The 14,082-nt window shown below is 47.7% G+C and overlaps 1 protein-coding gene across 2 annotated transcripts in view; it reads left to right on the plus strand.

The window, feature by feature from the left end:
- Positions 1–14,082, plus strand: part of ARHGEF3 (Rho guanine nucleotide exchange factor 3) — a 287,829-nt gene that overhangs the window by 243,859 nt on the left and 29,888 nt on the right. For both annotated transcript variants that reach the window (XM_069084344.1, XM_069084346.1), the window contains one exon: positions 196–303. In XM_069084344.1, the coding sequence (XP_068940445.1) occupies positions 196–303 (108 nt within the window). The remainder of the gene's footprint in view (positions 1–195; positions 304–14,082) is intronic.

Raw genomic sequence — 14,082 nt, forward strand, 5'->3', positions numbered from 1 at the left:
GCAGCCAGTGACCAGCACCCTCCTTCCTTCTCCGCTGAGTACAGATGAGGGAGGACTCAGTCCCTGGTGACCAGGAGTGTTTCTGCTGCATAGCAGATGTGCTCATGGCCTGGGGCTGGTGAGTAGCAGCAACTGGTCCTGTGACGTCAACAGCTGCAAAGTGACCTTTGTCGTTGTTTGGTTTGAAACCCACAGGAGCCGAGTAACAAGCGGGTCAAGCCCCTGTCCAGAGTCACGTCGCTGGCAAACCTCATCCCACCTGTGAAGGCCACTCCGCTGAAGCGAATCAGTCAGACCCTGCAGGTAAGACGCACCCCTTTCACTGGCATTGCTGTCCAGCTGCGTGTCAGACTCTGCCCAGAACTCTGGGGTTCTTCCCTGGAGTGCTGTTTGGCGGGATGGACCTGGGAAGCATTTTGGCATAGTAAAGACAGACAGCCTTAAAGGCAGCAAAGTCTGGGTTCAAGTCTACCCTCTGACATGTCCTAGAGAAAGGATGCTGACCTACTTTAGTAAAGGGAATTTCCAAACCCAGGATTCCCTAGTACCAATGAAATCAGAGGTGTCCCTAACCCTACAAATGACCATGCATTTTTATAGTGAAAGGAATAATACTAAGGGTCCCCCAAAAGAATAATAGCAAGGTTGCCCCTCCTTTCGGGACCATTTCTCTCCCAGCGCCATCCAAGAAGGCACCACTCAGTAGAGCATTGACATACCTTGTTTCCATTTTGCCTTCTCAGTGCCCTGGGAAAAAATGGGTGCTTCAAAACGCTTCTCCCCATTTTGTGGGAAAAGAAACCAGTGGTCAGAAGAGTTAAGTGATTTTTCTCATGATCAAATAGCTACTAGGAAGGGGAATGGAAACCAACATTTATTGAGTGCCCATTATATATATCAGGCAATATGCCAAGTGCTTTACGAATATCATCTCATTTGATCCTGGGAGGAAGGTGGTATTGTTAACCCCATTTTACAGTTGAGGAAACTGAAGTAGATAGTGGTTATGTGATTTGCCCAGGGTCACACAGCCAATGAGTGTCTTGAGACCTGATTTGAACTCAGGTCTTCCTGGTTCTAGGCCCAGGGCTCTATTCCCTGCACTGCCTTGCTGCCTCTTGTAGTTGGGATTTGGACCCAGATTCTGACTCCAAGCCCTGTGGAATGATAAACATTACATCAATAATAACGTTAACTGTCACATCAATTCAGTTCACCAAACATTTTATGATTAGTCACGATTAGAAAAGAGTGTTTATATTGTGTTTTAAGGTCGACTATCTCCTATGATACTTTTACCATTCTTATTCAATAAATGAGGAAACTGAGGCAGGCAGGGATCCAATGACTTGCCCAGGGTCACGCAGCTAGTTATCTGAGGCAGGATTTGAATTCTGATCTTCCTGGCTCCAAGCTTAAGGTTGTATCCACTGCACCGTTCTTCTCTGTTTTGCTTTCACTTGTATTATTTTATTTGATCCTTACTGTGACTCTGTGAAATGGTTAGCCTGAATATCAGCACTCCAATTTTACAGAAGACACAGAGGGTCAGGGAGTCAGATGATTCAACTGCAGCCCTACGATTAGTGTCAAAGTTGGGGGTTAAGCCCAGTTTTTCTCGGCTCCAAGTTCAGCTCTGTATACTCCGCCACGACATAGGGAATGGATTTTTGAGAAAGAAGAAAAAGCTTCCTTTCACAGCGGAACGTTCCCACGTAGCAGTCCCTAGGAAGCTGTGCTCTCTGTCCCGGCAATTGTTGGAGGCAGCGCTTGGTCTCCTAGAGCTGGATCTCCAAAGGCGTGATCGTGTTAACGCTGCTTCATCACGGTGCGCCCTGGAGGATCAAAGGGCCAGCTCCCAGGGCTGGCACGTGCAGCCAGCAATTAAACGCTCACTCGCTTGCTCGTCTTCAAAGAAAGCCAGGCTCGGCTAAAGCCCCGGTGCCCAAATCTGCACTTAGGGACATTCTTCCTCTTGATCAAAGCCCAGGACAAAAGGACTGAGGAACAAAGGACCAAACTCTGGGAACGGTTTTTCTGCTCATCACCCTCCATGATGTCGCTCCAAGTTTTGAGCCCTGGAGAAGGCCAATGGAGAGAGAGGGAGAGACAGCGACTGAGACACACACTCCATCTGGGGTTTTCTCAGCAGAGATACTGGAGGGGTTGGCCATTTCCTTCTCTGTTTCGTTTTACAGATGAGGAAACTGAGGAAATCAAGGTGAAGTGATGTGAGCAGGGTCCCACAGCTAGTAAAAAGCTAGTCAGGTCCTCCTGACTCCAGGCCCAGCCCTCTATCCACTGAGCCACCTCACTGCCCTAGACAGACAGACAGACAAGGAGGGAGTGAGCATTTATTAAATTTACTCCATCCCAGGTGCTGTGCTAAGTCCTCTAGATACAGACACAAGGAGGCCAGTCCCTGTTACATGCCAATGGAGGGCGGGGCTCTTCTCCTGCCCCGTGGCTGGGTGGTTCTGGGCACTGTGAAGTCTCACCTCTTCCAGCCCAGAGTGGTTCCTGAGGTTGAGTTCCAGTTTGGGTAGAGAGAGAAGGTAGAAATAATGGGTGGAGGTGTTGTGGTTTGGGGTGTTATTTTCACACTGCGTTTTGTGTTATTCAGTCTGGGAAGACTCGTGATTTAGGGATCCTGCAAGTGTCCGTCCCTCCATGGTTCTCTGATGTCCCACCCATGCCTTAGCTCTTTGAAGGCTACCAGAGATTCAGGCTACATTTGCAGGCTCATTCCAGCTTACTAAACCTGCTTCTGAGGCCTCTTGTACTGAATATTTCATCACCTTTCTTCTTTCAGGCCTGGCTTAATTTCTGCCAGTCTTTGGGCTCCTGGGCTTACATTAATGTGGCCATATGGATGGTCAAAGGTGAGCTAACAATGTTGGCCGAAGCAAAAGGAAAAGGAACTTTGTGGTCAAGTGATTGTCCAGCTTGGAGTTCATGGGAGAGAAGGTCACAAGGTCACAAGGGCTGCAAGGGCAGGGTCTGACAAGCCCTGTGGGTTTGGGAACAGGTTCAGAGAAAGGGTAGGGAGAATCCCATATCCCATGCCTTAAAACTTTAAGGGGACACTTGATACTTAGTAACTGTGTGACCCTGGGCAAGTCACTTAACACCTATGGGGGGGGGGGGTCCGGTCTTTAAGTTAGCCCAGAGGAATCCGTAATGAATATTTAAAGATACAAACTGAGTGAGTAGGGCACTGGCTCTGAAGTCAGGAGGACCTGAGTTCAAATATGGCCTCAGACACTTAACACTTAACTAGCTGTGTGACCTTGGGCAAGTCACTTAATCCCAATTGTCTTGCCTTCCCCCCCCCCAATAAAAAGGATTAAAAAAAAAGATGCAAACTGAAACAATTCCAATGAGGAAGAAGAGAGGCTAATGTGGATGTGGATGCACAGGGGGCTCACAGGCCAACTGAAATGATAAGGAGAAGTCATTTTGTGTATCGGGAAGAACATTAGACTATTATCTATAAGAGAGCAGACTAGTAGGCAATCTCTTTGAGCCTCAGGGAAGTTTATATGAGGGCAAACATACCAGCAGGACCTTCCTCATGGGGCTCTTGCAAAGATGCAGAGACAGTGTAACATACTACATAAATATCATCTATTCTTATCATTATAGAGGCAGCTAGATGTCACAATGGATAGGAGGCCTGAGTTCAAATTTGACCTCAATCACTTACTAGCTGTGGGATGCTGGGAAAGCCATTTAACATCTATGTGCCTCAGTTTCCTTATTTGTAAAATGAACACAATATTATCATCTATGTCACAGGGTTGTTGTAAGGATCATAGGAGATTATTTAGGTAGAGGTCTTTGTTAGCCTTAAAATACTGTATCAATACTATCTAGCTGTTAACAAGATTGAAACAAGGCTCGCTGTGTGACCCTGGGCAAGTCACTTAACCCTATTTGTCTCCATTTTCTCTTCTATAAAATGAGCTGGAGGAGAAAATGGCAAACCACTCCAGTATCTTTGCCATGGAAACCCCAAATGGGGCCACAAAGAGTCAGACACAATTGAAATGACTGAACAACAATGATTTCTTCATTAGGAGCTCTCTATGCCCATAAAATCACAAGTCTGCGGCATCCCCACCCCCAAATTAAAAGGAGCAGGGGTAGGAATTCAAACCCTGATTGAGCTGAAGCTGGTGCTGCATGGTCCAGACATCCCCCAGAGGACTTTTTGTGATGTGTTATAGAAAAGAGGAAGGTGGAAGGTGGGCAGAGGCCTGCTCACTGTGCAAAGAGGTGATAAGGGCAGAAGAGGAGATGGCCGTTCTCCGCTTTTATCTCGATTGTGTTTTCTCTGCCCAACAATGTGGTCTTTGGACTGGGAGGGGCAGCTCAGAGATCAAGGGATTTCCGCCCCAAGGTGCCTGGGCAGACAGCTCCTTCAGGCCCTGGAGGAATTTCCAGTCCCTGCTCCAAGACTCAGAACTTGGCCAAGGCACTCAAAGATGGGGGCCTGGCTGGCCGAGCCACTCTCATGGTCTCAGAGACATCATGGAGGAGAGGTGCCTGAACACTGGCCCAGGGCCCGTGAGCTGTTCTGAAAGGAGTTTACCAGTTGTAGGCTTCATCCCTGTGGGCAACTAGGCTTGGTGCTCCAAAGGGCTTCTCGGGGCTGTCATTGCCTTAATGTTTAAACTCTTGGGAAAGGATTCATTGTCTGTGTCTCATATAAATACTGGGTACCATGACCCGTGACTCAAAGAAGCATTTGTTGTTTCTGTGATAATGGCTGGGTTTTTTTTCAGTCGGCCGATAGATGTTTGCAGGAAAGTAAAGCATGTGCTGTAGAAATAGAGCAAATGAGCCTTGTTTCAAAAGCATTTTCCAGCTACCTGAACTACTCAAAAATGCAGCACAGCTCATTATAAAACCTTAATTTTAAAAAAGAGGCCATCTGATCCACCCCTTCATTTTGCAGACGCGGAGACGGATATTCAGAGAATTGAGGTGATTACTGGCAAAACTATAGAAAACGCCCAGAAAAATTCATGTACCCCCAAAGTCTTCATGATTAAACTTCTTATTAAATTATTTGAATGATGAGAGCAGGTGTGGTTTCGTTAGCAGAAGGTCCCCCAGACTAACTACCCTCCTCTGTTGATAGGATCGTCTCCTTAGGGGCCTGTTGTCGGTACTGTTTGCCTGAACTTTAACAGAGCATTTGATGTAGTGTTTGGAGCATCTTTGTGGACAGAACCAGTGGTTGGATGTGTTATAGAAGGCTGAAGGCTGGACAGGATGGTCTCGGAGGGTCTATGAAATATTTACTTTGCCTTTTTCCTCATCTGGGCACTTGCAGGAAATTAAGTGGCATGGAAGACATGTTGTAGTTTTTTACATCTGGGGTAAACAGAGTTTATTCTGTTGTTTTTTTAAATCAAACATGAATTAGGCACCTGCATCCCCTAGGAGAGAGATAAAATATAAATAGGATATGGTCCCTGCCTTCATGCAGCTCATGTGATATGTTGGCAGTTAATTACAAGACATGATAAGTGTGTTAGAGAAGGGCAGAACAAGGTACCTTTTGAGGTATGAGGTTGAAAGGGGTGATTTATGCTTTGGCAATGATTGGTCATAGGAAAAAAATCAAGGAAGGCTCCTTTGAATGGAGCTTGAAAGAATAGGTGGTCTTGTAGTGGCTGGAGAAAGGGTTTGTCAGGCATAGGGAAACACCATGGGCGAAAGACATGTTTGGATAGAGTGTGGACCTGGTACAGATCCATTCCTGTGTGATTGTAGGACTGGGAAGGTTGGGTAGCTGGAGATTGTGGAAAGCCTTGAATGTCAGGTAAAGTTGGAACTTTGGTAAGCAGTAGAGAGCCACTGGCGGTTTTTGGGTGGAGCAGTGATGTGACCCACACATAGGGAAGATTAACCTGACAGTCATGGGTGAAGGATCCATTGAAATGGGAGGCAAGCGGAGGCAGGAAGACCTCAGGATCTTAGGGTCACATATAGAACCATACAAGACCATGGAAACTGTCAGGCCATTTTGTATCTAGAACCAGAAAAGACCTTTGTTTGGATCATTGAGTTCAGCCCCCACCCCCTTTTATAGATCAGGAAACTGAGACCAGTGGAGGTAAAGAGATTTGCCGCCTGGATTCACCCCCAGCACTCTCTGCTGACCCTCACTGCAGAAGCTCCCTCAGTCATCCAGGCACATGGTGCACCAGCATTAGGCCCCACGGGAATAAAGAGGAAGGGAAGGTGCAGAAGAGACCTAAGGCTCCTGGGAGAGGAGGGCTGAGATCCAGGAGGCAGGTGAGGGCACAGCTGAGGAAAGGGACGGAACCCTCGAGATGAAACTACAAAGGTTGCTGGTGCCAGATAGAGGAGGCCCTCTAACGGGCCTCATGAAAGATAATGTTTCTTGTTTGGTCGGCAATGGGGAGCCATTGAGTTTTCTAGGAGCAGGGGATGTGACCTGTGAGCCTTTCTTGGCATCACAAAGACCAGTCTGGCCATGAGTTAATTCATAATCACTTTTAAGTGCCTTCTATGGGCCTAGCCCCATTGTAGGCACTGGGAACACAAATACAATCCATGTGCTTTAATTAAGCTGTGCTGGAGTTACAAAGAGCCCTCCCCTAAAAAGGGGGGGAGACATTTCCCTGTTCTGTTGAGGGAGACAACAGCTACATGTCTAAGTATAGGGACTGAATATCATTGGGATAGGGAGCCCTCCCGGGGCGGGTCTGACACCAAGGACAGCTGCCTGTCCCCCATCTAATGCTGCCTCTTGTCTCATTGAGAATAAATCCGAGGGAGGGAAGGAGAGAGGGCATTAGCACTTTGGTGGTGTTCAATCATTCCGTCATGTCCGAGGTGTGGGAGCTTGGGTCCTGTGAAAAAGGCAGAAGGCAGGAGGGAGCCCATTCCCAGGCAGAGAGCATGATCACCAGGGTAGAGGTGGCAAATGGAGTGTTGGGTGTGAGGAGCAGACAGAAGCCAGTATGGCGGGATCCCAGAGCACAAGAGGGGGATTGATGATTAATGAGGCCGGAAAGAGGTTACCGCCACCTTCTGCTAATTTCTCTCTTCTGTCCTTCCTCAGCCTTGGTTCGTTCTCTCCTCTTTTTCCCCATGTTTTTTCTTCTTTTCCTTGAACAGGACACTTGACCTCTAAGGCTCATTTTCCTCTTCAATAAATAAGATGGTTGGACTAGGTCCCTTCCAGTTGTAAACTAGGTTCCTAAGGTTTTTGACTTAGCCTCTCTTTAGTTACCAAGGCTGGTGGATTCTGTCCATCCTCTGTTTCTCACATTTTTCTTTACCCCTCTCTCTATACGTTGTCACCACCCTGGTTCTGATCCTTTTCACTTCCTCCGAACCCCCATCCCCCATGTCCAGCAACAAAAATAATATTTCTAACTCTCCTCCTACCTCTCCTTCCTCCAGGCCTAGACGCCTCTGTCACCCAGAGGAGTTAGAAACTTTGAAAGGAAAATGAGCCTTCGAGGACAGTTGCCCAAGGTCATACAGTAAATAAGGGTCAGAGGCAGGATTTGACTCCAAGGTTAGCATTATCCCACCCTTATTATGCCATGCCAAGATGATTCCAAGTTTCTAACCTAGTGGTGTCTTCAACAGAAACAGACATTCTAGGCGGAGGCGAGAGCTAGATATGGCGAGTGTGTGATCCTGGGAGGGTGTTCTGAAGAAGAGACGATTGCAGCTATTGAGCCAGAACAGAGGGGAGAGATTGGGGCTGGGTATATCAATATGGAGTCACAGGGCCACAGACCTAGTGCCAGGAGGGATCGCCGAAAGATCAGCTGGTCTAAAGCCCAGAGAAGTAAAGTCGCTTCCCCAGGATCACACGTAGGCAGGATTTGAACCTGAGCCCTCAGATTCCCTGGTCATATTCCTTCTACTGCTCCATGAGTCATTTGCATAGAGATGATACTGAAGACATCCCTTCTTTGTTAGTTAGGCCTGTGCTTGTCTCAGGACCATTTATTTCTTTGGTTCTTGGGTAGAAGAGCATTCTTCCTCTGACTGGATGCCCAAGGATGTGTATTTATGGTGCATTTTCTGTAGGCAAGGAAATGCATCTGGAAAGAGCCTGATGTCATTCATCAGTGCCAGGATGGTTCACAGTGGTATCCCTGCTCGTGGAGGAGGCCGTGGACAGACAAGGTCATCTGGGCCATAGCAGCCCTTGCTTTTCCCTTGCTGATGGTCCGTCTGCTCGACTCTGTGTGCTTGGAGAGCTGCTGCCCCCTCCCACAAGGGTGGCATGGATGGGAATGGGGGCTCTGAGGGCCTGGCTGCCCTGCCTTCTGTCCGCTCTGGATCCAGAAGGGCTGAATCTGGAGCTGCCAGAGCCAGCCGAGATGCCTCTCACCCCATCTTGTTCAACTCACGAGGGAAATGTGGCCCCGCTCTGAAAGGAGACCTGCATTCGTTCCAGTGGCATGCAGGGAAGAAAGTGAATTGGGTTTTGGCCAGACGTTTTCCCCAAGCCCCTCTCACAGCTGTGCACAGCTGTTGTTCTCATTGGAAGCTTAGACTGCTGATTCTGTGGCTGCATTCGAAAGCAAGGCTGGCTCCTGCTCTGTGAGGCTCCGTTTGTGATGACCTCATTCAGGCCTTTATTCTTGGTGTGCGTGTGTCTGGGAGGCAAGCCTGCCTGTCTGGGCGCTGGCTCCATCTCCTGAATCCCAGCTCTTGGTTACTGCTCTCTCCCTCTTTAATAAATCCTTCCCACTTTATGATTTCATCACACATCTATTCATTAGGATATTGGAAAGGAAATATTTCTATTTGGAATGATGCAACCATGGGAGGCAGTGTACTCCCTTTGGGGTCAGGGAACCTGAGTGGGAATCCTGACTGTGCCCCCTTCCTGAAAAGCACACTGGTAGGGTTGGTATTGAGTAGAAATTAGTCCAAAGGCCACCTCTTGTATTTGCTGTCTGTGTGAGCATGGGCCCCAGTCCCTTCACTGGCAAAGTTTTCCTGAAGAAGGTGGGATTGGACCTGAGCCCTGAAAGAAGCCAGGGGGTAGAGAAGAAGAGAGAGGGCATTCTGGCCATGCACATCAGTCAGACCAAAGGGATGAAGGCGGGAGATGTCGCGTGGTCTGTGAGAATTGGGGAGAAGACCCAGTGTGTGACGTGTAGAAGGGTAACCAAGAGCCTGTGCTAGAAATGAAGTGTGAGAAAAATGGGGAGGCAGGAAGAAGTAGGTAGGTGGCTGTGGGTTAGAAGGGTCCACTCCCTTCACTTTACAGATAAGGGGGAACATGGGAGTGAGGAAGGCAGTAGAGGAGCTGAGGGACCTTCCCCTTTTCCTTTTCTCAGAATCCTTCCAAAAAGCCATGATGGGGTGGGGAACCTGCAGCCTCGAGGTGCATCCTCAAGGGCGGCCCTCTGACTGAATCTAAACTTCATAGAACAAATCCCCCTAATAAAAGATTTGTTCTGTAAAACTTGGAGTCTGTCACAAAGCTGCACTTGAGGACCTAGAAAGTCACTTGTGGCCTCCAGGGCTCAGGTTCCCCACCCCAAGCCATGAGCTTCGTATGCCCAAATGTACTCCCTCAAATCAGTTATGTCCCAATGTCTTATTCCCTCCCTTGAGAAGGAGGAATCTTATCAGAGCTCAAGGACAGTAACTGAGTCTGACTCGGAATCCACTTAAGATCTTCCATAGGACACATAACTGTACATCAGGGTCTGTCCAAGGGGGTTTTACACAAGGCCCTGTAATTACTGAGTCAGTACAGGTGCACTTAGCCCTATCCTAGGCATGGTGAGAACACAGACCCTACAGCTGAGGAATGGACACATCTAGCTAGGGGTACAAGATGGCTGCAGTTTGGGACCAGTATAATAATGTAAGTGACTGCCCTATTCATAAGACTGCTTAATAATGCTCAGTGGATCGGAGAGCTGAAATGCAGCCCCCGATTGTGGACTGGAAAGAAGAAGTTCTGGAGGGAGCAGGAGGAGAAGAAGGAGATCCAGGTGCTGGTCCAGGGAGGCTTCCTGGAGAAGGCAGCTCCCTGGCAGGGCCCAGCTGATGGAAAGGATGGTGCTAGAATGAGGGGGTCTGGGAAAGATTCACATCTAATTTGCATGGAGCTCCTCTCAGCAGGTTTCAAATGAAGCTAATCTAGTTTCCTAAAAGTCAACTCTTTTTAAGAAAAAGTTTATTTTTCCCCAAACAAAGCCAGTGATAGAAGAAGCCAAATCCAAAAATAAAAGCAAAATGAGCGTTTGTCATTAGTTCTTAGCTTTCTTTTGTTTTTGTGATCTCTAATGAACCCTGCGTCTATGTGACCAAAAAAGGAAGCTATCGAGACTGGGGAAGGATGTGGGTGGCCCCCAAACTCTGTCCTAGCCTCTTTTCTCTGTCTTATTAACCTCACCAGCAACCACAGGCTTAACGATCAAATCATCTTGGTGCAGATGCCTCAGCCAGGTCCCACATCACCAGCTGCCCAGGGGACACAGTGAAGCACCTCACACTTAATTAAATATCTCAAACTGAATTTACTCTCCTTTCCCCCAGATCCAGCCCTTTTTTGAACGTCCTTATTTCTGCAAAGGGCACCACCATCTTCTAGGCTCCAAGTTTGTCCACCATGATGTCCTCCACATTATCAGAATCACAATAACAAAGTACCTCAAGTTTTGAAAAGCCTTTACATTCATTCTCATCACACTGTCCCTAGGAGGTAGGTTCTATTATTATCTCCATTTGACAGATGAGGAAACTGAGGCAAACTTTTTTTTTTTAAGTGATTTGCCCAAGGTCATACAACTTGTAAGTGTCTGAGGCAAGATTTGAATTCAGGTCTTCCTGACTCCAGATCCACTGGCACCCACTCCCCCTGGATGTGGGTCCTCCGCCTCCCCCCAGATACCTGATCAATCACCAAGTATCGTCCGTTCTACAACCACAGTAGCTCCAGCATGTGTCCCCTTCTCTCACCGCGGCCCCAGTAGCCCACGGGCACCTGCCTGCCTCAAGTTTCTCCCCACTCCACACCACTCCCTACTCAGTGAACTCCATTGACTCCCTTATGGGTTCAAGGATAAATCATAAACTCTTCTGTTTGGAATTTCAGGCTTTTCACAGGTTGGCCTGTTTCCCTTCTGGACTTATCCAGGATTCCCCCTCACGCACTCCGCAGGCCTCCATCCTGACTTCCTCCTAGACAGCTCTTCATCCCCCATCTCTGGTCTTTGGTACTGGCTGTGCCCCCTGCCCAAAGGCATACCCGTCCTCACCTCTGCTTCTTAAAATCTGTAGTTTCCATCATAGTTTGGCTCAAGCCCCAGCGTTCCGGGCCTTTCCTGACGCCCCCCCCCCCAACTCCAGTACCCCACCATCTACTTGTACTTGCTTCTCCTATATTTGGTATAGGCTTATGTGTGCATGTCTTCTCCCCCAGTAAAGTATAACCCCCCTTGAGGGCAGGGCTATCCTTTCGGTATCATCCTGAGCCCATACTATGCCTGGAACATTAACAGGTGCAAGATAAAACTCTTACTTACTTGATTCCTAATCATCTTCTTCATTCCTGCCTATGAAATGAAGGGATTTTCCATCTAGCCTGAGAGAATAGGACATTGAACAGTTAAGGAACCATGTCATGATCTAATTAAGAGCTTTCTGCATGTGTGCACTTAATAAACACTTATAGACTCCAAGAGCTGACTTGCTGCACCAGACTGTGAGATGTTAGCATTAGCTTGGGAAAGAGCCCTGGACCTTTCTACCCAGTAGTCACTTAGTAAGTGTCAAATTGTTTTTAAAAGAAAGGACAAATACTGGACTAAATCAATCAGTTGATAAGCAATGATTAAGCACCTGCTGGAGACAAAAGTAGCAGACCATCCATGCCCTCAAGGAGTTCTCAGTCTATTGAGGGAGACAAAATGAGTGTGACCTTGCACCCATAAGCTAAAGCTATAGCTCAGATAAATAGGAAGTAATTAACAGTTGGAAAGCACTAGAATTAAGGGGGATGGAAAAGGGTTTCCTATAGTAAGTGGGAGGCAGAGGAAGAAGACCTGGGTTCTCCTCCGCGATTGCCATTGTCTTGCTGTGTGACCTTAAGCAGGAGTCTGCCCATCTCTGGGCCTCAGGTCCCTCCCCTGAACAATGACCAGGTTGGACCAGGTGTATTCCAGGACCAGCCCTGGAATGCTGGGCCTCTGTAGGCCTGGGAAGAGTCTCTTCTCTTCAGTGACCTCTCTCCTGGGCTAGACCATCTTCCACCACCAAGGGAATGTCTTGAAGCTGCTGCCGAAAAGAGTCTTTAATCTCATTTCCAACATTTCTCCCCAGATTGAAAGGAGCTTTATTTTATTCAACCTTTCTTCCAGAGGCTTTTTCTAGATCACAAGAAGTGTAAGAAATAAGTTACTGGACTTGAATCAGGAAAACCTGGGCTCGAATCCTTCATCAGACACTTACTAGCTGTGTGACCCGGGCAAGTAATTTGACTGCTGTCTGCCTCAGTTTCCCCATCAGTAAAAATAAGAGAGCAGGGGCAGCTAGGTGGCGCAGTGAATAGAGCACTGGCCTTGGAGTCAGGAGGACCTGAGTTCAAATGTGACCTCAGACGCTTAACACAAAAACTAGCCATGTGACCTTGGGCAAGTCACTTAACCCCAATTGCCCTACCTTCCCCCTCCATAAAGCAAAATTAAATTAAATTAAATTTAAAAATAAGAGAGTTGAACTTGACCTCTGAGGTCTTTTCTGGCTCTGTCTGTGGTCTTAGGAGCCTGTGTCTCTGCAGACACCTCCTTGCTTGGGTCTTTCCAAGACCTTTGATTGTGATGAGTCCTCTCACCCTCTGTATTGATTAGTGTTTGTTTAGACCACTTCATAGCACCATTTCTTTGCCATTTTCTGATCATTGATTGAGTGTTCTGCTCTGTACCAGACCCCAACCTAGGCACTGTGGGGATAACATAAAGATGAACAATTACAGAATTAGAAGAGTCAGCCCTGGAGGGGACCTTAGGCACCCCTAGTCTTGCCCCTTCATTTGGCAGATGAGAATACTGAGGTCCAGAGAGGACATGATCCAGAGAGAGGCATGCTGGGATTTTGAGTTATAGGGACCTTTAGCCATCATCTCTTTCTGAGTCCCAGAGAAGGGAAGGGATTTGTCCAGGGTAATGTAGCCAAGTATGGACCTGGGCCTATGTGTTCTGACAACATATTCTGGGGTGGTAGGCCTTCTATTCAGCTCCTAAGTCAATACTCTTGATTGCATTAATGTGTTGGGAGTGGGGGATGAAGTTCCAAGAATGGAGTAGGCTTTGAGATGAGCCTTGAAACTGTGGACAGGCAGAGATGGGAGGGAGAGGGGATGGGATGGAAATAGGAAGCTCGGGGGATGGGATCATATATAGCTGTTTGGCTGGAGCATGAGAAAAAATCCATAAAGCCTGGATTTGAAAACCCATCGGAGCCTGGCAGCCAGTGACCTTGAAGTCATGCTCAAGAATTGGGCCTTTATTGTATGTCTAGAAACAATGATGAGTGATTGAGGGAGCCAAGCATCGAGGTGGTTGCACACCCCTAATCCTGGCTGTTGGAGGGGCCAAGGCTGGTGGGGATCACTTTCCTTCAGGAGTTCTGACCTGCAGTAGGTGATAGAACCAATATGGTGAGCCCCTGGAGAGCAGAAAGCCACTGGGCTGCCTAGGGAGGGGAGAACCAGCTCAGGTCAGGAAAACTAAGCAAGTCAAAACTTCACACCACACAATTAATGATGAGTGACCACTTCACTTCTAGCCTAGGCAAGCTGGAGAGGCTCAGTCCCCCTTCCCACAACCCCTTCATTCCTCCACCATTTAACTGAAGTTTTTTGAGCAGGGGATATGTTCAAGTCTGGCCTCAAGTACTTACTATCTATGTGACCCTGGACAAGTCACTAAACCCTGTTTGCTCATCTGCAAAATGAACTGGACAAGGAAATGACCAAACCCAAATGGGGTCACAAAGAATTGAACTTGACTGATAATGATGCTAAATATATGTTTCGCTTACCCTCTCTGTTTC

This window comes from Petaurus breviceps, unplaced genomic scaffold, assembly GCF_028583685.1.
Source record: "Petaurus breviceps papuanus isolate PSGF00001 unplaced genomic scaffold, PetGlider_PUasm1.0 174, whole genome shotgun sequence".
Classification (NCBI taxonomy): domain Eukaryota; kingdom Metazoa; phylum Chordata; class Mammalia; order Diprotodontia; family Petauridae; genus Petaurus; species Petaurus breviceps.